Source organism: Aplysia californica, unplaced genomic scaffold, assembly GCF_000002075.1.
Source record: "Aplysia californica isolate F4 #8 unplaced genomic scaffold, AplCal3.0 scaffold00274, whole genome shotgun sequence".
NCBI lineage: Eukaryota > Metazoa > Mollusca > Gastropoda > Aplysiida > Aplysiidae > Aplysia > Aplysia californica.
This window is the reverse complement of record NW_004797544.1, coordinates 803,190-830,861: the sequence shown is the minus strand read 5'-3', so window position 1 is coordinate 830,861 and position 27,672 is coordinate 803,190. Positions and strand designations below refer to the sequence as shown.

Sequence of the window (27,672 nt, the reverse complement as noted above, 5' to 3'; positions counted from 1 at the left end):
AAGAATTCAGGGGAGACAAAGTTAGAATTTAACCTTCAAACTTTTGCGAGTCCCAAAGAAGTGCTAAAAATGAAAGATAACCCATTTGTCTTCAAAGTGATTGCCCTAGCTGTGTGCACTACTGTGGGTTTACTTACATGGGCTTGTCTGGCAAGTCTTCCATCACACTGCAGTAGGCTGATGGTGGCTGAACAGAGTTGAGGCCCAGTGCCGTCATACTGTTCTCTACTCCGGCTCTTCTCGGGGGCGGCTTCACAGGACAGAGAGTTCGCTCCCCATCACTCGGGACAGATGATATCTTTCTGTTCTCCAGCTCCCCATTCTCGTCTCGTTCGCCTCGGCTCTTTGAGTTCCCCCGACGACGTCCCTCCGATGATGCTGGAAGGGACGGACCATCTCCACCACTGCTTGAAGACTGTGAGCCCCCTGTTCGATTTCCTGTTGTCTTTCGTTTCTTCCCTCGACTGGCTTCAAATGGCTCATTCTGATTGTACTCTGGTTCATTGCCTTTGATGAGTTTGGTTACCACCAGATCAGTAAGGCTTGGCCGTTCTCTCTGGCTGGCAGAATTAGGAGAGAGAGAGGAAGAGGAGGGGGGCACATGAGGTGACCCAAGCCCAAATTGACCGCGGAGGATTTTTTCATTCTCCAACATGGTCCTGATACGTTTATCCTCATGGTGGTGTCGAGGACGGGGAGCTGGTGCTGTGCTCCCTGGGCTTGCCCTGAGGTCATTGCTGTAAGATTGATGAGGATGTCTATTTGAGCTCAGTGTGGTGCTGACTGCAGCTGCACAAACACCATTCTGCTTTCCATAAGATGGCGAAACAAAACTTGGATGTTGTTGATGGCGAGGAGCTAGAACGTTATATGTGGCGGTCTGTGGCATGTGGTTGCTCCAACTGCGCTCCCCTTGACGTGTCCCCTGGTGACCAGTAGCAGGTAGAGAACCTGGAAACTGAGGTTGCTCCATCACTGGTTTTGAAAGAGGTGATGGCACAGCTGCCTTCAAAGGCACATGGTTTAGGGAGAACTCCCCCGAAGTGTAAGACGACACCTTCTCCTTGGACGATACAGACCCACCACCATTTCCTTTTCTTGGCGGGTACGCAGACTCTATTACTGTTCCGACCAATTGAGAGACCGTCTTACAACTTGAAAAGGAGGCTTTATTGACTTTCAGAGATGGTTTTGATGGTGAATCTGAGAGTAAATTTTCAATCCTGTGTGGGGAGCTGTGTTGGACTTTATGCACAGGGGTATTCACAGAGTGAGATTTCGGCATGTGTTTAGGATTGGCCACCTGACTAGAGGCCACAACAGATTTACTCATTTCTGAGCTCACTCCCTTCTCAGCAGCACTACTCTTATCCACTGACAGCCATGGGTACCACAAAGGCTTGACTTTCTTCAGAGGTGGCGACATCAGTTTAGCTGGCATTAAGCCACTACTAGAAGGTGGCTGTGGAACAGGGTCAAACGGGGACACTGGCGAAGTGGGCGTGATCGGGGAGTAGTTGTTTGGAGACCGTTTGCTGGTGCACAGGTTGAGAGGGCTGGTCAGTGCATCTGCCGAGGTGGCAGGGGCCGGCCACTGCCAGCAGAACGGGTACGAGGAGTAGTAGGAAGAGGTCCCACCACCTCCGGCCGACCCTGAGTAGCTCTGGCCTGATGCCGGTGCAGTCGGAAATGCCTGGCCAGAGTAAGCCGGGTATGCAGGTATCTGTAATGGGTTCAAGGGTTGAAGCCCTGGTTGAGAAGGTTTTGATGAGAAGCCAGGCTGAATTTGCCTTGGATCAATTCCTTGTGACTGAGAAATTGAGTGTAAGCTCCATGGTGGCTCAGTACTATCTGCTGGGGATCTGTCAGCCACATGGGAGATGAGAATCCTAGGAACATGGACTGATGCTGGGAGCTCTTGGGTTTCAGGTACAACATCAGCTTCGGTTGAATCCAAATTTGCACCCTCTGATCTCTGGGTGTTCGGTACAGTTTTGCTCTCTGTGACATGTTGCACGTCTTTCACTTCAGTCTCATTTTCTGTCCTCAGTTCACGAGAAATTGAATCCTTTCTACTTTTAGGTGACAAGCTATGTTCTAACGATATCAATGACACTCTTGGTGACATATCTTTCTCTGAGGACAAGAGTTCATCCTTTGAATTTTTACAGCTACCGCCATCTACATCAGGAGTCACAGGCCTACTGATTTTACCATTACATGCTCTCCCACTAGACAGAAGTGAAATGTTTTTAGCATCCATTTCCGAGTGATTTTCAGAAGGACTGTTGCTGACTAAAGACAAGTGGTTGTCGTTTTTCTTGACAGCTGACAGTTCCTTTACATCATTGTCAGCATTACTCACAAGTCCTTTCACAGGAAGCAATGCACTTTTCTTTTGAGCCTTTTCCTTTCCATCAATCTCCCCAGTTGAATCAGCAGTGCTTTTGTCTTTATCTTTCAACAAAGAAGAACTATGTTTTGCAAGAGCTTTTTTTACCTCTGAACTTGTTTGATCGGTTTTACTACACGTGTCCTCACATGTTGAATCTTTGCAGCTATCTTTCTCTTCACTGGTCACATGCAGAGCCAAGTTTTCATAAGTACAACTCTTATCGGCACTCGGCAAATTTTCAACAGATACGTATTTACACTCAACTTTCTCAATATCTTTCTCCTTTGGGGTCTTTAGAGAACTTCCCTGTACATCTTCTCTTATATCTTCTCTCCGAGTCCCCTTTTGAATCCATTCTTGGGGCACACTCGGTCTTGTTAGTGGAGAAGAAAAAGTATTTGATATTTGAGTGGGTTCTTCACCACCTTTATGGGTCTCTTTTTTGTAACTTTGTGGTGGAGCACTGAAGTTTGCCATTTGGGACAACAAGAAGTCTGAAGCCTGAGTGGTGGAATCACTTTCATCAACAGTGATTTTCTCATTCTGCTCCTGTTGTGGTAGACTGAAGTCTTTCAGTTGAGATAGTAAAGATTTGGACGCCTGTGTGACTTCCCCATCTTCAGAGTCCACACTCTGCTTTCTATCTACGACTGGATTACAAAAATTTGCCATTTGAGATAATAATGAATTTGAAGCCTGCGGGGCGTCTTCATCGCCCGTTTTATCCATACCCATACCCTGTTCTTTAGGCACAGTGAAATTAGCAAGCTGAGATAGCAAAGAAGTGGAAGCCTGTGTGCCATTTCCATCATCCACTTCTGCATTCTCCGAGTTTGTCAGCTTGAGAATGTCAGACATGGAGAGGCTGGTGCTCTTAACCTGTGCTCGCCGCGGCTCGGGTGGCTTGCACACCGCTGCACTGTCCTTGCTGTCAGAGTCCATTGAATCTTCATGGCTCGTGGTCAGTCGTAAGATGTCCTTCATAGAAAACGAAGCGCAGTTCACTTGGGCTCGTTTAGTCTCAAGAAGGTGAAGAGTGTTCCCAATGTTGCTGCTGTTAGCGTCTTCACTAGCTGGCACAATCTCATTCTGTGCTAAGGACACTGCATCCATGGAGGTATGGTTGAATGTAAAGTTGGAGGGTACCGGGGAGGAGGAAGCAGACGAATTCACCAGTCTGCTGAAGGGTAAAGGCTTGGTTCCCAGGTTAGAGGCCCCGTTGAGGCCCGGCCTGATGTTCTGTCGTAGCCGAGGTTGAAAGTTGAGGAACCTCCGAGAGCCTCTGCCCCTACCACCGCGCCAACCTCCTGCCTCCTTACCCGACTTTTTCTTTTTATCTGTTGGAGAAAATGCCAGGGGAGGTGAGGCGTCCCATTCCTCTGAAGTGTGAGGAGATATGAAAGACATGTTTTCTAGAGAGGAGCTGTACTCTGCCTCATGGTCCATGCTCGCCGAATCGGAGTACTGAGAGGGCACAACATCATCCGAGTCAGCCGCCACTTCCGACACAGACTGGTGGTTCTCAGCATCTCCATCCCCCTGGACTTCTGTCAGATTAGCTAGGGTGGCCATGTGCAGCAAGCTCAGGCTGTTGAACAGTTTGCCCCCACCAGCCATTTTCTTTTTCTTCCCACGAGTAGCTCGAGAGCCGACATTGCTCTTCACTGGGTTGCTACAAGTTGCACTGGCATTATCTTTGTCTGCAGCTCTTTCGCGGAACCTCTGCTCTTGCAAGACAACCACGTTCTTCTGCGAGCCTCTAGCCCTGGTCTTCTTTGAGCGCTTGCCTTTCTTTCTTGTCACACTGGAATCACTAACATCATCATCGCTAGAGGAGCGGAACTCATCAGACGTACCAATTTCCTCTGGGCAAAAGGTGTAGCGCACCTGTTTGCGCTGCCGGAGACGTTTACTCTGCTCCAGACACACAGAATGCTTGGCAACGTCAGAGTCTTCGTTAGAGCTACTGTGGTAATCAGGAACTTTTTTGTTATTTTTCGACTTAATGCGCCCTTTCAGTATTTTCACAGTCTTTCTTTTCCCAGAGTTCTCTTCCTTCACAGGTATTGTCTCTTTTTCACTACATACTTCTTTAGAGGTCTCTGTGTTGCTTTCTGTGACTGAGGGAATTTTTTTGACAATTGCATTTGTGACTAAATTAACCTTGATCTTCATATGTGCTGTCTTGTCAACCTCATGCACTTCCTCATGATCATCGAGACTTTTCACTGCATTACAGCCATCATTGTTATCATCCATGCACTTACTGCTGTTAATTTCACTGACAGCAACATCATAAGAGGAGGCTTTTTCCCACTTCCTCTCCCTCCCTTCTGTTGTTGCACCAGTGTCTCCCTGAGCAGCCTGCTGGGATGCCATCACAGCAATCTGTGCTCCCGATGGCTCTGGGACATCATCGATGACCAGACTCTGATCAGGGCTTTGACCTGGGCTCGACTCTGACACCGATACTGAAGGTCTGTGGAAGTTACAACCTACAGCCGCACCAAGTGAGGGTGACAAGGGGCAGTCCTGAGAAGCAGATTCCTCGACGAGAGAGGTTTGGCGTGTTGTCAGACTGGCAGCACTCTCCGACTTCTGGGACCCATGACTGGCATCCTGCATTAGGACCTCCATGCTGCAGGTGTTATTCACAGGGGTCTCGAGACCCAACGGGTCAGTGACCAACGGGTCTGCCACCACACTCTCAGACCTCTGCAGCCTTGGACCAGCAGTACCCATGTGGACCTCAAGGCCACACTGAGCAACCGCTGTCTCCAAACCAAGAGGATCGGTGACAGACCTTCCAAAAGGTCCCATAAGACCAAAAGGTACTTGCTCTGTTGGTGGAGATATTTCTGCAGTGTTCCTGGCCGAATATGCAGCAATGGGAGAGAAAGTCAAACTTTTCGTGAAAGATGCACTTTCTTTTCCGGGGACGCCATCAACAATAATGGTATTATTGCTGTCAGAATCTGAGGAGATATCTTCAAAGAAGGCCATTTGACTTTTGAGATAATCGTCCCGTCCTTCACCTTTTTCTGCGCTCGAATTTAGCTCTACCGGATTGGGCAGACTGCTAGGTGTAAATATCAACTTTTCATCCTCGCTCTCCTGTATTGGACTAGGAAGTTGGCTCCTTTCACAACAAGGCAAAACATTGTCCACATCAGTTGGAGTGACCACATCCACACAGTGGGTTTTACTTTCTGGAATGCTCGGACTCACGGTGTCATCATCAGGAGTCCTAATATAGATGGGTTGAGCACCAGAAATCTGCTGCTCTCTCGACTCTTCACAGAGTTCTTTTGTACCAACAGCTGTCTCACGGATAGATTCTGACTGTTCATTGTCCCTCACTTGTTCACAACTTGTCTCCAGCTGATTTGCTTTTAGCTCTAAAATTTTCCCTTTCAAAATCAGATCATCGAGAAAGTCATCTTCATCATCAGAGCTGGAGGAGAATTCTTCATGATTATGCTTTGTCATGTTTATTTCAAATTTTTGTCTGAACCTCTCAACATCAGCTTCCCCTACATTTGGGAAAAATGTGGCAATGGACTGCTGCACAGCCCCGGCTGAAATGGTCTCTTTTTCATGATGCTTTCGTATGAAGTATTCCTTGAATTTGTAAAAGAAAACATCATGAGAGCTGGGCAAACTGTTAAAAGATATTTCACTGGCCCCTTGCTGGGGGAAGGGGCCAGCCTCTACGTTTTTTGTCTGAGCATCTTTTGGCAACACCTCTGAAGAAGAAATCTGACTAGATTTTCTCAACCCGTTTTTTAAACGTTTTTTCATCTTTCTTCGCCCTGGTTTCACCTTTTTTTTCTTTTTCGCCGAAACAAGTTTGTAAAGACTCCCAGTAGGTTGACCGTCAGGTCCACTTTCATCAACAAAATTCGACTCCTCGCAATGACGGTTATTTTCTGAAGTGGCGCTCCTGTTCAGTAGTCCTGAAAGTCCATTTTCAACACAACTGCCTGAGGGTCTGCGCACTATAGACTTCTTAGCAATCTCCTCATAATGTCTAGCATCAACCACATCCCCCTTCACCACATTCACCCGCTCTATCTGCACCTGCATAGATTTGTAACCTTTAAACTTGCCAACCACGATGTAGTGCACTCCCTCTTTCTGGACAGGCTCTTGTTTCTTCCGAGGCTGCCTGCTCTTCAGACTCGAGTAGCTGACAGAAGGCATTCGCGCCCGCCTCAGGCTGCGTGGGTACAAAGGCAGGAATTCACAATCTGCACTGGCCCCATCGTCTGAAGTCTCCTTGTGGGAGCTGGATACCGAGAGCCTGCCCATGGTAGCTAGGGAATTGGCGGAGCTCGTTCCAGGGGCAGCCGCACTTCCTCCTTCCCAGACAGATTTCGGAATCTTCAAGTGCAAGGACTTTACATTCTTCGACCTGAGCTTTCGATCCAATACCCCAGAGTCGTTGAGATTCACATCCGGTTTGAGCATGGTGAATTGATTCTCCTCAGCATTACATGCAGCTGCAGAGCAATCTTTCACGTCACAATTATGGTCACTATCCTGATGATTATGAAAAAATTCACTCGCATGTACTTCAGGTTTCAAGCTCTCATTCACACTGTCAGCAGTACCCCTACAAGATGGCACAGTTCGCTTCAAAGACAAGCGGGACTTTTTCCTTCTTTTCCTGCGTACTTTCCGGCGAAACTTATCGCAGTTAAGTTCTAGTCTATCTCCCTGTGTCATTGTGGCACATTGAATACATCGGTCCCCCTCACAAATGTGGTTATCATGAGAGTCAGTATTAGGTTCAATCTGCGGAGCATGTTGAGAGCTGCTCCCAGACTCCCTTGTGCTGGCACACAACCGGCGGTGGACGATGGTCACTGCCGTGGTGGTGGTGGCGGTGGCCAGATGTTCAGCATGGTTCTCCCCCTTCAGTGCGTTCACCCGGGTATTGACAGGGAAGGTCCCAGTGGTGGGGGCGCTGTGGTGTTGTGGTGCAGTCAGCGCCGCCTCCTCCTCCTCACCACTGTGGCCCGAGACACTCCCGCTGTCAATTGTGCTCACTGGCCCATGCTGGCCCGGGGAACGCAACTCGTTTTTTGACTCCATCTGAGCATTGGGGTACCCTGCAACAGCAGCCCCTTGCTGAGCCGCATACTGTTGCTGCTGCTGTGCTAGCTGTGGCTGGGGGTATTGCCCTGACGGAACTTGCTGAAACTGATGATGTGGATGATGCTGGGGATGTGGGTGACGGTGGCTGGGATAAAAGTGGGGGTGGGGTGGCTGGGGGTACTGAGGGTGGTTTGTTGAGTAGGCTCCTAGTTGTTGACTAGAGTAGAAGGTTCCCATTGGCAGTACAGAAGACGTGGCAGAACCTGGGGAGTTGAAGTGATCATCCTTCGGACTGGACTGTGGAAAGCCAGCTACCACTCTATCTGACTGTGGAGGGAACTGGCAGTTCATGTTATAGCTTCCAGAACCACCTGGAGAGTGCATTGGGAAAGTTCTAAAATTCCTGTCCTCACCAGGAGACTGATATACATATGATGGAGAAGCACCTTGATGGTGTGGCAGGTGTTGACTTCCCCCATTGTAGTTCAAGGGTTGTTGTTGCTGCTGCCCTTGAAACTGCCGGCCTGTCCAGTCAGGGTATGAGGCATTGTTATTGTTGATGGCAGCGCTCGCTGTGACAATCTGGTTCCTGGACACGGATGAGCTAGCTCTTGAGAGAGAGGCGCTCACCTGACTGACGTGAAAAGAGCTGGGCGGAGCGACTTTATTTGGAGGGAAGTCGGTGTCAAACTTGGAGAGACCTCCGTCATCAGAAGAGCTGTCAAAACCCTTTCTGTCCATGCTCACGCTCGGGATGTCCAGGTTTACTCTGTTGCTGGAGCCATCTGGATTTCGTGAAGGTAGTGGAAGGGTAACATTGTACCGCGCTAGGTCTTCCTCAGTGAGTTTGACTACCTTGACCACTTCTCTTCCTATCTTAAGCAGACTGTAGCGACGGGCATCCATGGGGTGCATTCGGACAACTTTCACACTGTGTCTCCGTGCCTCAGGGCTTTTAAAGAATTTGAGCTTCTTGAATACTGGGGTGGGCACATGAAAGGTGTAAGTGTAGGAAGGATTGGCCCCACCTTCTCCCTGCCCAGAGAGCCAGAGCCTTCCATGAGCCAGGCCCATCTTCTTCATGCGGTTGTGTTTTCCCAGACGAGAGTGAGGCATGGTGCCTCCTGCTCCGACACCCTTCAACAGTGGTTTGATGTCTGCAGCAATGTCTGACTCCACCTTGTCAGATTCCTCTGAAGAGGTGACACCGGTCGTGTCTGAGCCAGCCGGCTCGTAAGACAGAGGATGCTTCAGGTGGTATGATGGGGCAGTTTCTAAAGTTATAAAATCCTTGATAGATGGGCTGCCCTGGTTCAGCTCTGACATGACGGGGCTAGATTTGTTCGTCTCCAGCTCACCCCCATTGCTGCCACTGGGGAATAGATTGGGTACGACAGTCGAACTCCCGCTGTCCCACATAGGACCTTCACCAGCTGAGCCTACATCAGAGACTAACTGCAAAAGACTGGACAGAGATGACTTGTCATTCTCCTCAGCTTCCTCTCCCGTGGCAGCAACTTTTGACTCAGTGGTGGTGGCTGCTGTTACTGTGGTGGTGACTTGGTTGTGGTGGTGCTGGCTGAGTGGCGAATCCTGAGCTGTGCTGGAGGTCTGGCTGTTGTTTGAGCAAGAAGGCATTATCTGATTCTGCTGGGGATGATAGCTGTTCTGAAAGAAACCTGGCTGGGCAGAGTCGGCACTGAAAGACCTCTGCTGCAGTCGGCTGTTGACAACAGGGGAAACTGTTGCACTTGAGCCCGGCTGGCTGTTCACTGGGCTTCCCACAGAGCCGTAGTTCTGCCACGGACTCGGCCCCCATGGCTGCTGCTGCTGCTGCTGCAGCTGAGGCTGTTGTTGGTGCTGGGCTTGCTGTTGCTGTTGCTGCTGCTGCCACTGACTGGGTAGGCCACAAAAGTTTTGCTGCTTCCACTGCTGCTGCTGCTGCCAAGAATACTCTGGTCCCCCTGGTCCATGGTGCATCCTTTGTTCTGTGCTGAAAGGCAAGGAGATTGAGTGAGAGCGTCCGGGCCGTGCAAGCATGTGAGGGTTCATCATGGGTTGAGGAGGGCAGTAGCTGGGGTAGCCTGGCGACACAGGGGCCATGGGGAAAGACATGCTGGTGCTGCGAGGTCGGCTCTTGCCACTCTGACCTCCCTTGCTCTTGCTCTTCTTCTTGCTCTTCGGTAGCGTGGGGCTAAGCATGGGCTTCTTTATTGCCGCCTCTCTTTCCTCCTGAGTAATATTCATCCTCGCTGGTGACTCTTCTGACAGCAGCTGCTGAATCATTGGCGTGGCTGAAGTATTGTCCAGGCTCTTATCTGACTTGGACTTACTATCTTCGTCAGTGCGCTTTTCTAGGTTAGCTTTAGCCTTGGGTTTGAAATCCAGAGTAGAAATTCTAGTGATAGACTGAGCTTCTGAATTCTTGCTTGAAGGTGAGGTCTGCATCACAGCATTACTGTTCTCCCCACTACCAGGAATAACAGATCCTCCATCACTCTGAGCTTTGACAGACAGCAAGCTCATATCTGATGTAGCAGCTGAAGAAGGCTGGGAAGAACCCTGAGAAGAGAAATGTTGAGACTGCTGGGGCATGGATGGAGAGCCTGCCCCCATTGGCACCCCTGAAGCAACAGCATGAGCCATGCTCGTATGATTGACCTTACCTCTGTCCCCTGAGGTATGGAGAGGACTAGAGTGAGAAGGTGGCTGCGGAGACTTGAAACTGGGAGACATCTTCCCCTCTGAGGAGGTCAGCAGTTGGGCCGACTTACCCTGCAGGGCTTGAGACCCTGTGGTCATCATATGGGACATGACACCAGGGTGAATGCCGCTGCCACTGGCTGGAGCCAAGACCGAGGAGGAAGGTCCTGCACTTCCAATAGAGCCCGAGGGGACTGCACTGCTAGAACCTGGAGCCAGACTGTGCTGTACAGCAGGTCCACTAGAGCTGGGTGCCGACTGCTGGGAAGGCGGGGAGCTCACTACATGGTTCAAGCTTGCCCCACCAGCGTGTTGAGAAGAACCAGACGACCCTGAGCTCATGGCAATCTGCTGCGTCTGAGGAGGCTGAGTTGAAGAACTTGGATGTCCAAAGGAGGCCAGGTGAGGGGACTGTCGGGCTTGCTGTAGAGCGTGCGGAGATCCCGGTGGTGGTTGCTGGTGCTGCTTGCTACTGCCCATACCTCCTCCTCCAGGGGGCTGCCCCCCTCCACTACTACCATGGTAGTAAGCGTTGTAAGCTTGGGGGCTCCAGCCACCACTGTGGAGGGTCGGAGGACCTGGGTAGCGACTGCTGCTGGAGCCTGCAGGGCTAGAACTGGCTCCTTGAGTGGGCGATTGGTATGGGTGGGCAAATGGCTGTCGGGGAGAGGCTTGGAACGGCTGATGAGATGGGGACTGGTAGGGGGACGGGTACATCTGTCCCCCACCAGGGGACTGATAGGGGTGGGTAGCAGAGGTCGGGGACTGATATGATGGGGTGGCCGAAGGGGACTGATATGGTGGCGGCAAGTTTGAAGGAGGTGAATGATACGGCTGGCTCGCAGAAGGGGAGTGATAGGGTTGGCCACGTGACTGGTAGTGTTGTTGTTGCTGTTGACTGAGGTGGCTAGAGGATTGATAAGGGAGTTGGGAGGATGACGGGCTGTGGAAGGGATCCTGAACACCTTGGCTAGATGAAGGAGACTGGTAGGGCGACTGAGAGAACTGGAAGGAGTGGGGGGACGAGGACGGGGATTGAAACGCTGCTGGCTGCTGTGAAGATGATGGTTGTCCCTGCTGCGACTGCGTCTGCGAGGACGGCGAGGCAGCGTATCGGTTGTGGGAGGGAGAGTGGAACGGGTGGGGGTTGGTAGGGGTGGGCGACCTGAAGGGCATGTGTTGGTGAGACATGTACTGTGAGGCCACCGGTGACCCCTGCTGAAGCTGCTGGCGAGATGATGAGTGATGCGACGGCCAGCCCGCAGGGTACTGGTGGTGCTGTGCTGTCCACTGGCTGCTCCCACTGCCCCCTGGCTGCTCTTGCCAGCCTGACGACGACGACGACCCGCTGACCTGAGGGGAGGACCCCCAGGCTCCAGGTTGCTGTGACCAAGAGGATGCCCCTGCAGGCACTGGGTAACCGCTACCCTGAGAGCCACTCCCTCCTGCACCTTGAGATCTACCTGATCCCCAGGTCATGTCAGCCACCATCCCACCAGCTCCAGACCCTCCAGCGCGACCAGCCATGGACAGACTTTGGTTCGATGGCACCTCATCCAACGCAGGAGATTGCGTAGAACTTGACCCAGATTTGTCAGACTTTTTCATTGATCCTGAAAGCATTTTTAAAAAATGGGTATTACACAATATTTTTTAAAACAAAAAAAGTAACAGTCTAGAGAAAGGAAATCTAAGAAAGAAATGTTTTTTAAAAGATGAGAATGCCAAGTATATGAGAACTTTATCAACTTCAGAATAACTTTGAAGGAGACACATACAAATAGAAAAAGAGGGAAACTACATTATCTCATATATCCCTAATTTGTCCATTCTGAGAAAGGCAATCACTACTCTCTCTAAATATTATCGAAGGAGCGATTAACAATGTACCACTTTCTTCTCCAATATTGGACACAGAAGTAAAAAGTATTTAGACATTTTTAATAGCACAAAGGCAGGGAGCATTGAGTAAAATTAGAATGGCTTCAAAACACCTTACTTGCTGTACGAATAGCTGTCTCCCAAAGTATCAGTCAAGATTTAGGAAAAAAACAACAACAACCTTCCATGATAATCATTGTGAGAACATGGAGATGTAAAAATACCACTGTAAACTTTTCACTTGAAACTTTTCCACATGATGCTCGTAAACAAATTCAAAACAATAGTACAATAGAAAAATGGGCAAAAACCGTAAAAATTTAACACAGAGCTATTGCTAACTCCGCACAGTGAAAGTACCTCAGTGTGTCCCTCCAAAAGAGAATCCTTAAATATTTACACCCCACTAAGTCTAAAATGTTCAAAATGTTTTTATTACCGTTTCTTAATCTGTGGTATAGGTTGCATGACCTCGAGAAATATTTTGTCAAAATTCAAATTCTAAATATTGACAAAAAGCAAGAAAAAAATAATGGCTATATATTTGTTAAAAGAATGAAAAAGGTTCTTTTTTTCTTTCCTGTAAAATGTTATTTGCTAGGCTTAGTACATTTAAAAGCTTGTAAATTACATCTTTTAACATACCAGAAATTTTATCAGAAGCTCCATCAAACTGAGGTAGTAAATCAATTTCATCATCACTGCTTTCTTCATCTGTGCCCATAACAATGTCATCATCATCATCTGATTTCCGCAATGTCACATCTTTACTCGTAGATGGCCCACTGTAAAATACAAGAAAACAAAATCACTTTACTACAAGCAGCATTAAAAAACTGAAACTCAACCATCGTCTGAGTGAACAGCGCATGATACAATAATCGATACCCTATTCTGAATTCCTTTACATAATGGTAAGCAATCATAAGTGATGTCCCATGAATATTAAGGTACTTCTCACCTATACTTGCATGTTGTCAACAGAAAAGTAAAAGAAATGAAAGGACTTGATTTTACACTCCACCAATGTGAAAACCTTTGAAAGACAATGTTATAATCATTTTAAGTAGCAATGCCAATGAAAATTTAAATTTTCACTTTTGCCCCCCTTTTTTTTGGTACCTAAGAAAGAATTTTCAATTCTAAGAATTATGCTTCTTGAATTTTGAGAATCGGTTCATAAATAAAAAAGTTATGGGGTTGTAAAGGTCATCAAAATATGGATGACCCACATATAGGAAAATACTCCTAAAAAGTGGACCACGCAGTAGCAGATTCTGTAAGAAAATCAACGATATCTCGGTAACTAATCGGAGTGTTCGAGAGAAACTTGGCTACCCAATGTGTTTTTGAGTGTAGAAATAATTTCTGCAGTCAGATTTACTACCAATTTCGTAGTTATTTTGTTATAATTAAAATTGTGGTGTACATATTACGATTTTGCGAAAAAGGGGTGTCGGGATGAGTACATTTTATTTATAGCATCGTATCACAACATGGGATCTTTAAGAATATATGTCGGCAGCGTGACTAAATAATTGCAAAGCTTTTTATGATGACTTCAGACCATGCCAACCGTAAAAGATAAGTTAATTCAATCTAGCATGCCGTACAATTAAAAATTCTTTTTCCCCGTAGAGACGCGAACACCCCGAGACGAGATAACCTCGCCTTGGAATACCCCCATTGCGATGTTACAGGGGAATAAAAAGAAAAACAACCGGATGCGCGCGCCCGCCATTGTCCTATTTCAAGTGACCAATGAACGGGCCCGGAATAGTCATGCAGAGATTTGTAGGTCACATACATTTGCCACGAGAGTGAGGGTAAAATGGCCGGTCTCTGTGCAAAGCCGCTTTGGATAGGGGGGGTAGTCGTGCATTTATGATCGGGTCTAAACAACTACTTGACACAGAACGTTCAAATTTGAGCACACTATAGAGGATAGATAGATCTATTACCATCTCGGCGTACAAATTCAAACTCCTTATAGTTTTCGGTGTACACGATACGAAAGTGTTCCCGACACCAAAAGTATAGGTTAATTTATGTGTACGAACTTCAACGTCCACATATCATTAGTTTGCCCTATTTTCTGATTGGTTGCCGAGTTTCATTCGGATTGATTCGGAAATAGAGCAGACCGAGGTTGACAAAGTTAGTCACCTACGCTTCGGCCGGGTCCGCAAAATCGCCCGTAAACGGGGACCAAATTTTCGCCTCGCGGGAAAGCCCAATTGGCATTGCTATTTTAAGTGCCGCTATTGTTCATAATTACTCATAATTTCATACAACTTCTCTTGGGAATTTAAAATCAGGCTTATAATACAATTTAAATGTCTCATGTCAATTGGTCATAGTCGTATATTCAAGACATGTCACGAATTATTTCAGAAAACATACACACCAAAAGGAAACAAGACCACCCAACAGAACACCAACAGCCAACCATTCTAACAACCGCATTCTTTCAACCATTTAATAAACAACCCCCACCCCACCCCCAAAAAATTTTTTTCAAAATTGTTACATACTCATCCTTCTCGTCCACATTAAAAACACTTTGGGTCATGGCCATAGTTTCCTCTTCGTCCTCTTTCTCCTCCTCCTCTCCCAGAACCAAACTTTGACTGAGGATACTGTCCTGTTCCTCCAAGGCTCTCAGCTGACTCGGAGGTGCGCCGTTTTCCTCCAACAATGAAGCCAGTACCTCTGCCACAGTCTTGTCTTGAGAACCTTAACAAAGGACACAATTACATGCTGAAACATTCAGGAGAAAAATGACACTACAGCGCAAAAACAAAATTCCTGAGCTGCTTATGAGACAGGAGTTCAACACTGAATTAATAAAACAGACCAAACCTTATTTTTTCCCTATCAGTGATTGGGAAACCAATAAGCATTTTATCAACAGCTATATACAATGTTCCCCAACAATACAATGCTGCTGTTAAAGTTATCATACAATAAAAAGACATAAAAATCAAATGTAGCTGACTTGTACAATACTGAGAGAAGATTTAATTGGTTTTCGTCTTATTTAAATTTTGTTCTTCAAGTGAAACCCCTAAGGAAAAATTCGGGCCTAGTCAGTTACAAAGAAACAAATACTAACTTTGCTGGGCAGGGTCGTCTGATGCTCGGGCAGAAAAACTTTGACTGAAAGAAACAACTTTCTTGATGGAGTCCATGTTGATGATGGGTGGATGTTCAGCATCCTCATCATCCTCCATGTCCTCATTCTCACTCAACTCCCCTAGAATGACAGTGTCAGGAGAGCCTAGGCTAGAATCTGCAAGGTAAAGAGGTGGCAATTTCTTTCACTTGAATTTTTTTTAAAAATTATAATTAAAATATGTTAAATATCTAATATGATATATTCCAAAGTGGGGGGGGGGGGGGGTGTGTAGTAGTGTTTGGGGAAAAGGGGTGGGGGGCAGGGGGTTTGTTCTGGATATTTCATGTAAAATAACTTCAATGCCCATTGAGCACAGAATAATGTACTTAGTCGGCATCTTTCAAAAAATTTCCATCCACATGTGTACAATTCAATGCCCCAAATGGGCTATCATGCTTTGCAACAAGATGACATGCCATTAGTGACAGATATGCATCACATTTTTCTTGTTTCGTCAGACAGTTTTAAGCATTCACCCGATTACCTTATACAATAAATGAACGAATCAACATTATAACCAGCCATACAACTAAACTGCCTCCATAAAACCAGGACCTTGGACCTGGGACCTGAAGCGACAAATGTTCCACCACATCAACTCCCAACACTGAAAACAAGACAACCAAACCCTTTTACATTTTCATGCCAAGTTCATCATAAAAAAAAAGAAAAAAATTTCAGCTTACCTTCTCTGGACACATGCCTTTCCAATTGTGATGCTGAAAGTGACGGTTGTGAACTTCCACTTTCTTCAGACTGGCTATCCCTGCACACAAACACAAACAAAATAAATAAAAGAGAGGTGATGGGTTGTTTATGTGATCAGAACATTCTCAACACTAAATACGGTGTCCTTACAAAGGTTCTTCAAAAGTACATTTCATACCAACAGTGATAAAAAAAAGGGGAGATACTGGAATCAAATAATTAAAATCAATAGATCAAGCATGCACATGAGAAAGACAAAAGAAAGTTAAAAAATAAAAATAAAATCAAACATCCGGTATCAGTCAAGACAACGTCGCTTAACGAAAACTTGCCTTCTGCAAATGTAGTCCTGCCAAAATATACTTCAAACAGACCTTATCTATTGAGACAGAATTTTATGACAGCCAAAAATATATCAAACAGGATTTACTCGTCGAGACAGAATTTTGTAACAGCCCAAAGAGTAGATTCTTTTCAGTGAAGTCCTCAAAAAAAATAATTTTTCCACCAGGGTTGAAACCTATCCCATTATCCCAATCATTTCAGAAATGAACATTGCTGTCTTGCAAACCCTAGCAAGTCTAAAGAATCAAAGCAGTTTCAAGTTCAAGTGATAAAAAAGGTTTTTCTAAGCATGTAGATCATTGCAACTGTTACTTCCAACTGAAGTGCTGTTCTGAGGTTTTGTAAAACAAAGGCCATATGCATACGAACAGCAAAGTCTTTTGATGTGTACTTAACTACAAAGCAAAAAAGGGCCACATTTATGCTTACCTAAACGCCTGCTGCTCTTGTACCAAAGCTAAAAATCGTTGGACAAGGAGTTTTTCACTCTCTGAGCACTCAACACCTCCTCTCGCTGAAAGTTTGAATAAATAAACAAGAACATTAATTGTAAAACAGGAATACCAAAAAGGTTCCAAATTATGATACTCACAGAGGTGAATTTCACCAAACACATAAGAAAGACTGTTTTTGCTGCATTAGCAAAGTACCAGTCACGAAAACATGGACAATTCTCATTCCACATAAAACAATATGTCTAAACATAATAAAAATTCAACAAAAGTCACAGAATTGCAATTTCATAATTTATCAGTAATACTGAGTTTCATGAATCATTTTTCCCCCAATACAGTTTTACCAACTGCAATACTGGTACTGCCAATGAACTGGTCTGATTTAGCAAAGCGACCAGTATAACCAGTCAATAAGTGGCTGTGTGTTTCAGATTTTCATTGCTCAGCAGATAGCATAAAAAACTATAACTTTGAGAATGATTATTCTTTCAACAAGTAAAACTGGCGTGCACATTCAGAACTGAATATAAATTTCAATAAAGCTGTCAATTTCATAGAAACTAATTAATCAACAGAGGAGATTAACTGTTGTATATCACCAACCTTGAGAAGATTCTGGTTCAATAAGTGAGGATTCTCCTGCATCTCGTTTTCTCTGTTTCTCATCCTCCCAAAGAGCAGCTAAGCCAGGGTTGGCTCCAACATTGCCTGATAATGTACGCAGAACATTCAAATACCAAAATTCTAAGCAAGGGTGCAACACAAACTAAGAAAACCAACTTTAACAGCAAAGCTTTGAGTCACTATAAGTGATTGAATTAAATTTAATTTCCACGCCTAACTAAAGGAAGATATATCAGATATGTCAAACTAAAATTGTTAATGATCATATTTTTCAGATGGACACAACAATTTTCAACTTTTCCATCTGCATGGATCATTAGGTTCCAGATAATTATGCAAGCTGCAGACCAGCAGCAAAAGATCTCTTCAACTGACTTATAGGCATTAATCCCAAATTTGGTCTTAAGAGTTCATATTTTTTTCTTCAGCCTGTGCAAATTCGTGGCGAGCAATACTGGTGCACAGAGAATACATATTTTTTTATATTGAAAAACACATTTCCCTACTCAGACCTCATTGAGAGCTATGTCTAAGTAATGTTTCATGTACTGACAAATATATATTTTTTTTAAAAGAAAGTGTGAAACGGGGGATGAGAAGACACACAGACAGGGTTCCTACTCATCAATAAGAAAAAAGTGATATTGATTTTTGATATGACAGAGCTAGAAAGAAGAAATGGAGAGAAATGCAAAATAAATTTAGAACACGGCCATGGACAGCTAAACTGCCTTTCCTGAGATGTCAAGGATAGGGATCGTAGGATAATTGTAAAGTCAACAAAATCATGACGAAAGAGAACTCGGCGGAGATATCATTGCCAAGTTAGGAAAACTGTTGGCTTGACTCTTGCAAAAACAAAAGAAACCAACGGGACAGGTCACAAACATTTGATCCTGACTTAACATCACTACACAATATGTGGCGCCCCTTTACAAAAATAAAATTCTCTCTCACTGGCCTAAGCCGTCACCCACAACCCAAAGGCAGAGGAATTTTTTAACACCATGTCAATCTAATGTTGGCCTTACTCCCAACTCATGTTTTCTAAGGGTGCAGAGGTACAGAGTGACTACAAGAACTGTAAACACAAAGGCTATTAAAGTTAGCTGCATGTGACCTTGTGATGTAAACTGCCTGGATCTGAATGTTTAGTTTTAGTAAGGTTTTCCAGCACTCATAACTGGTCATATGAACGCAAAGGGGTGGATGTCAACAGAGAAGTCCAAACGGGAAATCAGGGTAACTCTGCTCACCTCTCTTGCCTCAACAGGATAAAGTTTGTTTCAACTATTAAGGCACCCCGGAAATAGCAGTTCACAAGAGAGTGACAAACATACAAAAGAAGTAGAGGAAAATGATGGTAGTAAGAATGAGGAAAGAAAAAGAAGCATTTTCCCCAATGTTGTTCTGCCACAGTATGAGCATGACATTAATAAATCAGCCCATTTACAACTCCACTGTGCATAAGTACATGTTAATATCCCCCCATTTGGGAATGGCCTAAAGACACTTCAGTCAGTAGCACTGCCCTCAGGGGGGGATCAGAATGTTTTTTCTAACTTACGCTATACGCCAGGAAGGTGGGGACAGGTTGGGGTAGCCGAATGGTAAAAATACATTTTTTTTTTAAAGGAATCAGGGGTGCCATGTCAAGATGGTGTTTTTGTGTAAAAAAAATTTCAAGTTTAAAAACCTTAACCACCAAATTCATAATGATGGGCAGCCCGTTGATTTCACAGCATTCTCTCATATATTTTTGTTTCCATTCATATTCCATTTTCATGGTGTTTTCCCGACCGGGAAATCTGAAAATGAAATTCCCTGCTTTTCCCCCATTTTTTTGGTTGAGTGGGAACCCTGTACAAATAGAGTGTCAAGCATGAGACTCACTCTCAAGTTCTTGTCTGTTCAAGATGTCAGCAGCCACCACATCCACCTCTAACTCACAAGTGCTCTGGCGTTCCACACTGGACGGCAGCCACATGTCACTGGAGAGGACACAAAGGGTAACTCACAATGTGAAACAGCACAGTGACTCTCACAGTCTAATAATATCAGATTATGTATCAAGGATTTTACAGGCAAATATTGATCAAAAGGAACTCTGCTGTTGTAGCTGTTCACAACCTTAAGTTTTCAGTGACCTTTGCAAAACAAAGTTCAAATGACAATCACACTCACTCTCTCTGTCCCTCACCCTCTCTCTCCCGCCCTCCCTCCCTCCCTCTCTCTCACACCTCCCCCACCCTCCTCCCACTTTCTCTCTCATTCAGAAACACTAAAATAAACAGAATCTACATTATTCAAAGGTCCTGTCAACTAACCCCCACCCCAAAAAAAGTACTTGAACCCTCTCCAAACTAACCCACTTTACAGACATTTTCTGGCAAACAAGGATGCAAACAAATGTGCAGAGGGATGGAGGTGCAGGAGGATTGTTCATAACGTTTTCTTTGACACTTGCACACAGACATTAGCTACCTTGGGATGTTTTCATCATGCCAAACTCGACTTGTAATAGGAGCAAATCTTGGGCATGATGATGATGACGATGTCGACAAAGATTTCTGCAAAGCTGCTGATTGACATGTGGAGCCATTGTCTGTCCCAGACTCATCTCTTGGTGCGTCAGGTGCTGAGGGGGGGGAAGTGTCCAGTAAATATTCTAAATATTCAGTGTTTACTTACGAATATCTGAAAATGAGATACAGACCAGCAAAGAGACCTGGATGTGTGTCTGTAAAATGAAAAAAAGATACCTAACCCAATTAGATAAGATCTATATTTAAACAAAAGAAGACTGAGCAGGCATTGCTCCCAATCTCTTCTTTTGAACATTTCTAGAAATGAACACGATCCAGTTTTCCCACTCTTTTCTTTTGAACATTTCAAGCAATAAACACAGTTCAGTACTATTAACATCAAACATTATTTATCAATTTTGTCCTATCCGCCACGCTTATGTCCTTTTAAATTATTACATTAAAGCGTATGACCATACACACACTGTATAGCATTTCCAGTAAATTGGGTTCAGCAAAGCAGTGCAGCCACACTCAACATGGCATTTGATATATATTTGCTAAATTCACTTTATTCTTAGGGCACTAATTGTCCCTTCAGTGTAGTAAAAAAAAAGACAAAAAAACCTCTCCTTAATGGGAATCTGTTCAATCATCATATACTTCTGAACAAAAAATATTTGCAAACATCTTCAGCGAAACAAACAAAACGAAGACCAGGCATTTAAACAACAAAATACTTTTGTGCCTAAAAAAATACTTCAACATTTTAAGTTCAAAAGAAAACAGAAATATCTTCATTACCTTTTCCTCGTTTGCGAAACTTGAGTGCAGAAACATTGATAAGGTTCATTCCATACAAGTTGTAGTCGATGAAAAGCTGCAAGGCACAAAAAAAAACAGGAATGTGACCACCCTTTTTCTCACTATCATAATGGACTTTTTAATGGAGTTTCTTTTGAGCTCGTTCAATCAATCCTGTTTCCTAACGGGTTGAAGCATAAACCTTTCTGCGGGTCAAACTTTATGGAAGGACTGAGCAAAGAAACAGAAAAATGCTGCAACCGTGGCAGATGAATCAGCAATCAGTTACTGATAAAGACAATCAGTATGACTTCCTTAATACCTTAGGGGTCAGGAGTTTTGGATAGAATCTGTCTCTAAAGACCTCTGTTTTGGAATCGAGAATCAAGCACAAAAAAAGAACAACTCAAAATGTGTACCATCAAACTGCACAGTAGTGTTAAGAGGGCTTAAAAATATTTCTACCAAATGAAAAAAATGAAGTTGTTATAAAAATATAGCAAGCATATCTTATTTAATAATTCACAACTTGCACGGCGAGGACCAGGCTCCTAACATCCAGTTTGACAAGCAAACACCAATACTCTGTTGGGCTACTGAGTCCTTCCCTCCCCCCTTCCACCCCTAGCCAAATAGATTAGATCCAAACAAAACTTCAAGGGTCTAGAGACTTACAGTAAGTAGAGTGATATTAAACATGTGCCATAATGTACCAGTGGATTTCAACTCTGTAAATCAAGTCTTGCACAAGAGTGCTACCATATTTTGAAGGTTTCCTTTGTTAAAAAGAATAACCTAAACAAATAAAATCTAGCACGACAAGGATGCTCCATAACTACTTCAAAAGTACAGTCAAACCTGGTCCAAATACCACATATCTGTGAGAAAATTGACCTAAACGACTACTTCAAACCCCCCTGCATTTTTGTGTCACGGCATGGTGGAATCAGGCGCTCATCAATTTTAGGCGAATTGGAGTTATTGGTATCATCTTAAAGTTTGTTCATTTATCCTCCGATAAAAAGTTGTCCATTTATCTTCAATAGAAATCGAGATATTTCGGTCTGAAGGAGGTGGGGGTCACATGGTTTCAGAGGTAAAATTACAGAGACTTCCCAAGCTCGAGTCCTAGCAAACTGTAAATTTTTTTAAAATGTTGTGCCCTTAAATCAACGTTTTTCAGTAAAAGCTACAAAGCAATGTGTTTTTAAATGGATATAAAAGGTGTTGATCTAAGTAAGGAATAAAAATTCGATAAAAATTGCCAAACTGGAAGAAAAATGCTGTTTTCTTCGATTTCATTATTTTGACGAGCGCCTGATTTCACCATGGTGCCTCACATATTCTAACGACAGTGTTTACAAGGACCACTTGTCTAAGACTACCAATTATTTTTTTTACTCAACAATGGGTAAAGGTCTTGGCGGAGTTCAACCGTACTTCAAAAGTACTTTTCCAACCACTGACTTGTTTGAGAGCACCAGATGTACCAAAGAAACAACAGGCTTACCTGCAGAGCATAAGGTATGTGAGACTCATGGGGCTGGTAGGGCTTGCTCATCACAGCCCCACCCAGCAACAGGTCTGCAGCTCTGGGAAAGAAACAAGGAAAACAGTTCCAGACTTACAGACAAGACATAGCAATAAAAAAAAAGGTCACAGATGAAACAAAAGATAGGTGGATATAATAACCTATACAATACATAATAACTCCACATCATAACATAAAAAAATTACTTTTATATATTCAAAAAAATTCATCAGGTATAGCAATTATTCGGAAGCTTGATAAAAAAAAAATCAAAGGTATTCATTTAACCTACAACAATATACCACTTCAATATTTACATCTTTAAAAAAAACACATTTATATTCTTACAACAACAAAAAAGAATAAAAAAGGAAAAATCTTTTAAAAATACAACCATGCTTGTATTTGACTTTTACTTACTTGCGAACATTATTAGGATTGTAGAGATAAATCTTCAGGAACTGTTCCTCCTGGGCATGGTAGCCATACATAGGGCTGAAAATACACGCAGAAAAAGAAAGGAAAACATGAAAACTTTAACAAGTCTTGAGTTCAGCTAGGGTATCCAGCATTTATGGATCATAATATATGTTGCAACAAGGTGAAATCAGGAACTCATCAAATTAATGTTAAAAATTTTTAGTCTATATTTTCGGCAATTTTTATCAATTTTTGTTTTGTTTTGGCCGTAACACCTTTAATTACATTTGAAAACATATTCCTTCATGGATTTTACAGGCAAATATTTATCAAAGGCAAAAAAAGTACATTTTCAGTTTCCAAGGACACCACAACGTTGGAAGTCACCACACTTTAATTTTGCTGTCATTTTCTCACTAATTTTTATCTCAAACACCAAGCAACCCCACCTCCTTCAATAGCAAATATCTCAAATTCTATGCAAGATACAAGGGTATTTTTTTAATCAAAAGCAAGACAAAAAATGAAAATGCTTTAAAATTATACCATTCACTCCATAGGCCTAAAAATTGACGAGCACCTGGTTTCACTGTGTTGTGACACATATTGTCTAATGTATCTTGTATTGAGAGTTGTTGTTTTTTTTATGAAGTGCAAATGACATTTTAAAAAAGAGATCAAAATATAAATAAAAATATTAGCAGAATTACATTACAAAATCCAGAAAATTTCAGAAATTTGGATTTCTTGATTAACATGAAAAATAAGCACCTCTGCTTTAAAAAATTAACTTAAAGCAAATGAGCCTGAAAAATGGTTTGCTATGCACCATCTAAAGTAGGCATGGGAAACCCCACCACTTTGCCCATCAACACAAAGGACCACATTTATAAACACTCATATTCAACCTCAAACTCAAACTGCAATAGAAACTTCGGTTAAAAAGTCTGGCACACAAAAATGGTAATACACAAAACACGCCAAAAAAATCATGTCTTACCCAAAGGCATAATATCCATCCCACTGCACAACTTATCCATATCATGATTTAAAAATCCAAGTGGCATGTTTTCTTCATTTTTGTTGGTTTTTATTTCACATATTACATCATTAAGTTTTATGTTTTCTGTTGTTCAAAGACATCTTCAGCATCAAAAGTCAACCCAGCGCACACAGAAAGCAAGTCCAACAACAGTTGTTACATTTCAAAGCACAGCACTCTTGATGGCAATAGCACACATCGCCTCACTGACTATAAATACACATCACACAATGATAAATCATTTGTCTGAATAGTATTAAATTATTCATTTATTAGAATTAGAAGAACAATCCTTAAAAAACACACACCATCAACCCAGCTCTCCAGAAATAAAAAAAACAATTTCATCTGGGCTATCACACTGGAAGAGATGGTATTAAAGGCATGCCTAGATGCAGCAGTCTCACTATATTTAATAGTCACTCCAAGTACATTGTTGTGTTGAACAATCAGTTTCGTTCTAGAAGATCTGTCCTTTGCACACAGCCCAAATTTCAGCAACAACATAACTATTTCCACAAATACCGGGTTTGAATTTCACATCATCATTTCCATTCCGAATCTATCATTCCATGGTCTTGCATCAAGACATAGGACACAGGATTTCCCCTCCCCCCCCCCTCCCCCCCTTGCCCTTCAATACCACTTCATATTGTCCTTGAGTTTTAAAGTCTTTAATTTAGTTTTAGTAGATGTTTTACGGTGCTAGAAACTGCAAAAGGTCATATTTGTTTTTGTAGAGGTTTTACGGCGCTCGCAATCTTTGATATCTATGAGTATTAACAAATGATTATATCATTTTTTTTAAAAATGGGACAGCAAGGAAGTTTTGTTGGTGCAGTCCCAGGTAAGATTTCTACTTTGAGACTTTAAAGTGGGTGGTTGGCGGGTGCTCTGGCGCTCGCAACTGCATAAGGTCATATGAGCGCCGGAAGATTAGAGGTGTTACAAGAGAGTAACAAACATAAAAAAGAAGAAGGGGAGAAAAGGACGATAGATGTTTGATAGGAAAGAAGAAGCAGACCACACCAGAGCACCCGCCAACCACCCGCTAAGGTCATATGAACGACAGAAGATTAGAGGCGTTACAAGAGAGTAACAAAAAAAAAAGAAGAAGGGGAAATAAGGACGATAGATATTTCATAGGAAAAAAGAAGCAAACCACACCAGAGCACCCACCAACCACCCACTTTAAAGTCTCAAAGTAGAAATCTTACATGGGACTGCACCAACAAAACTTCCTTGCTGTCCCATTTTAAAAAAGATATGATAATCATTTGGTAATACTCATAGATATTAAAGATTGGGAACGAAGCTGGTCGGGGAGGGGGGTGTCAGCATCCTTTCATGGGACTGCAGAAACAATACTTCCTTGCCATCACGCTTATTTTTTAAAATAATACTTATTGTTAATACTCAGGTAGGTATCTAGGATTGTGAAGGCGGGAAAGAGGAAGGATGTTGGTCGGGGTGGGGAGAGGGGGTTTGCATCAGCATCCTTCTCTCAGAGCTTCACCACCAGTAACTGGAGAGGTTTCCAGCCATGGGTGTGCTACTAGTCTGAGGTCCCATTGATTGCTCAGACAACAAGAGACAGATCAGCTTACAAAAGGTAGCCCCAGGAACAGAGAAACAAAGCCATTACCAAATACAAACAGAAAGCCAGACACTAAGAAGAGAGATTGGAAGTGGAGGTGCGCGTGCGCGCGCGCATGTATGTGTGTGTGTGTGTGTGTGAGCGCGTGTGTGTGTATGTGTATGTGTGTGTGTGTGTATGTGTGTGTGTGCGCGCGTGTGTGTGCAGGCATGCCCATCTAGAAACAAAGAGGTAATGTTTTAATAGTTTTAGTAAGAGTTTTACAGCACTTGCAACACAATATGGTCATATAAATGCAGAGGATTAGAGGTGTTACAGGGTAGTAACAAAATAAAAAGGAAGAAATATAAAGATGATAGTTGTTTGATAGGAAAGAAGGAGCAAACCACACTAGAGCACACGCCAACCACCAACAAAGAAGTAATTTGATGGCAATGGTTTCAGGAGTCTATTTTTGGCAAGACTGGATTTTCAGATGACACAGAGGCACAGAAGAGCAGCACAGAGGACAGCAAGTAAGTGGAAAAGACAGCTAGTAAAAGTTAGCGAGTTTGGGGTCTCACATCACAGCAGACTTGAATTTTCTCATGTTCGACTTTTCTCATACAAAAGGACATTTTTCTATCAAAAGCAAAAACTTTATTTTCCGTTTTTTTTAAAGAACTGTCATTTAATATTTTAATGTTCCTTGAAATTCTACACAACTATTCCGTGAAAGCCAAAATACATATTTCGTTTTCTGGTAGACTTCAAATCCCCTTTGAAGTTGTATGATTCACAGCTGCTTTGTGCACAATGTGACAATAGAACACTCAAAAAAATAAGTCACTTAGGAAAATGAGAGGGACACATAAAACCCATTCGTCTGAAGGCCTTTGATGAAAGGATTTTAGTACAATTTAAATGAATAAAAATCAAGCTCACACATATTGTCAAGCAATGTCAATGACATGACAAATAAATGGTCACTGGGCCGTGTCCATGAGACAGATATGTTAACTGTAACCTTAAACATATAGTGTTGCACTGTGGTGATCAGCATTGCTCTAGTACTTTTTTAGTTTGTGACATTGCATTGCTGACAGTCCTATAATACCAGAACTTTAAGTCTATTTTTTCAAACGGTTTTCAAGCTAATGCCCTTTTAGACAATAAAGTTTTCTTTTTCTTAGAAAAGGTAGTAACTGTTGTGAGAAAATTAATTATATCGCACCCCTTAAAAAATTTCGTATGCAACTTTAGGTCTTTCTTTGTAAAGTGAAAAAAATCTAAAGCCGTCCTAAAAAAAGCTACCCCCCCCCCCCCAAGGCAATAGAAAAATTAAAGTCTCACTTACATTCCTCAGACCTTAAAAACTCATGCTGATTTTTTGTTTAACTATGGAAGTATTGAGTGTACAAGCAATGATCCTTTAAAATCGAAAGCGGGAAATTCATAAGCCATTAAATTCTTAACAAATTAAATCACTTCCATTCGAGGGGGAGGGGGGGGGAGAACCATGAGAAAACCGTGTACACAAACCACAAGCCTCCCTGCACAACGGACACTGAGTAAGTATAAGTATACACAAGCCAAGGTTCTCCAAAATGCAGATTTCCACCACAGCAGTAAAACAATAATCCTAGATGAACAGGCACTACTACCACTCGGCTCGCGCTGAACCCATACCATTTCACATTTCCACCCGGCTGGCTCGCTCGCAGTTCAAAATACTTTCACACTAAAACTCCAGCCACACACATAGGAGGGAAGAAGAAGAAGAATCAAAATAACAACAACCACCCCTAGCCGCTGTGGCCCCCGACGTAGAGCGCGGGGACTGTCTGCCTGGCCCTAGCTCACGAGAGTAGCGCGCGCCTTCGGGTCCAGTTGGAGGACGAGAATGAGCGGGATGTTTGACCGGTGGTCAGACGCAGCAGCAGCAGCGCCCTTGCTTGCCACTAGCCCCAGGCCCGGCGTCCTCGGCGGCACCATCACCATCATCACTACCACCAGCAGCAGCAGCAGCAGCAGCACCATCATCATCATCATCATCATCATCACCATCATCATCATCATCATCATCATCATCATCATCATCATCATCAAAGTTATCGTTGTAGACTACAAAAATATATAAAACGGTGGAGACTTGTAAGATTTTCACAAAATTTGTTGTTATTCAAAGTTTTACCAAAGTCATATACGTTATCATCTAAGTTATCATCTTAGTTCTCATCATCATCATCATCACCATTATCCTCATCATCATCATCATCATCATCCTCATCATCATCATCATCATTATCATCACCATCATCATCATCATCACCATCTCCATCAACATTATCATCATCATCATCATCATCATCATCATCATCACCA

At 43.4% G+C, this 27,672-nt stretch overlaps 1 protein-coding gene across 5 annotated transcripts in view; it reads right to left on the bottom strand.

Moving 5' to 3' along the window:
* LOC101853172 overlaps positions 1 to 27,672 on the bottom strand; it is a 96,710-nt gene that overhangs the window by 28,581 nt on the left and 40,457 nt on the right. Inside the window, exons 1-14 of one of the 5 annotated variants that reach the window (XM_013084139.2) lie at positions 26,977 to 27,267; positions 23,670 to 24,220; positions 22,670 to 22,744; positions 22,229 to 22,310; positions 20,719 to 20,794; positions 19,874 to 20,027; positions 19,283 to 19,380; positions 17,369 to 17,473; positions 16,740 to 16,824; positions 15,944 to 16,023; positions 15,195 to 15,371; positions 14,614 to 14,815; positions 12,725 to 12,864; positions 138 to 11,811 (exon numbers count right to left, since the gene is read on the bottom strand). In XM_013084139.2, the coding sequence (XP_012939593.1) occupies positions 138 to 11,811; positions 12,725 to 12,864; positions 14,614 to 14,815; positions 15,195 to 15,371; positions 15,944 to 16,023; positions 16,740 to 16,824; positions 17,369 to 17,473; positions 19,283 to 19,380; positions 19,874 to 20,027; positions 20,719 to 20,794; positions 22,229 to 22,310; positions 22,670 to 22,740 (12,944 nt within the window). In that variant the 5' untranslated portion in view covers positions 22,741 to 22,744; positions 23,670 to 24,220; positions 26,977 to 27,267. The other 4 variants (XM_035970497.1, XM_013084141.2, XM_013084142.2 and 1 more) reach the window with 4 other exon arrangements.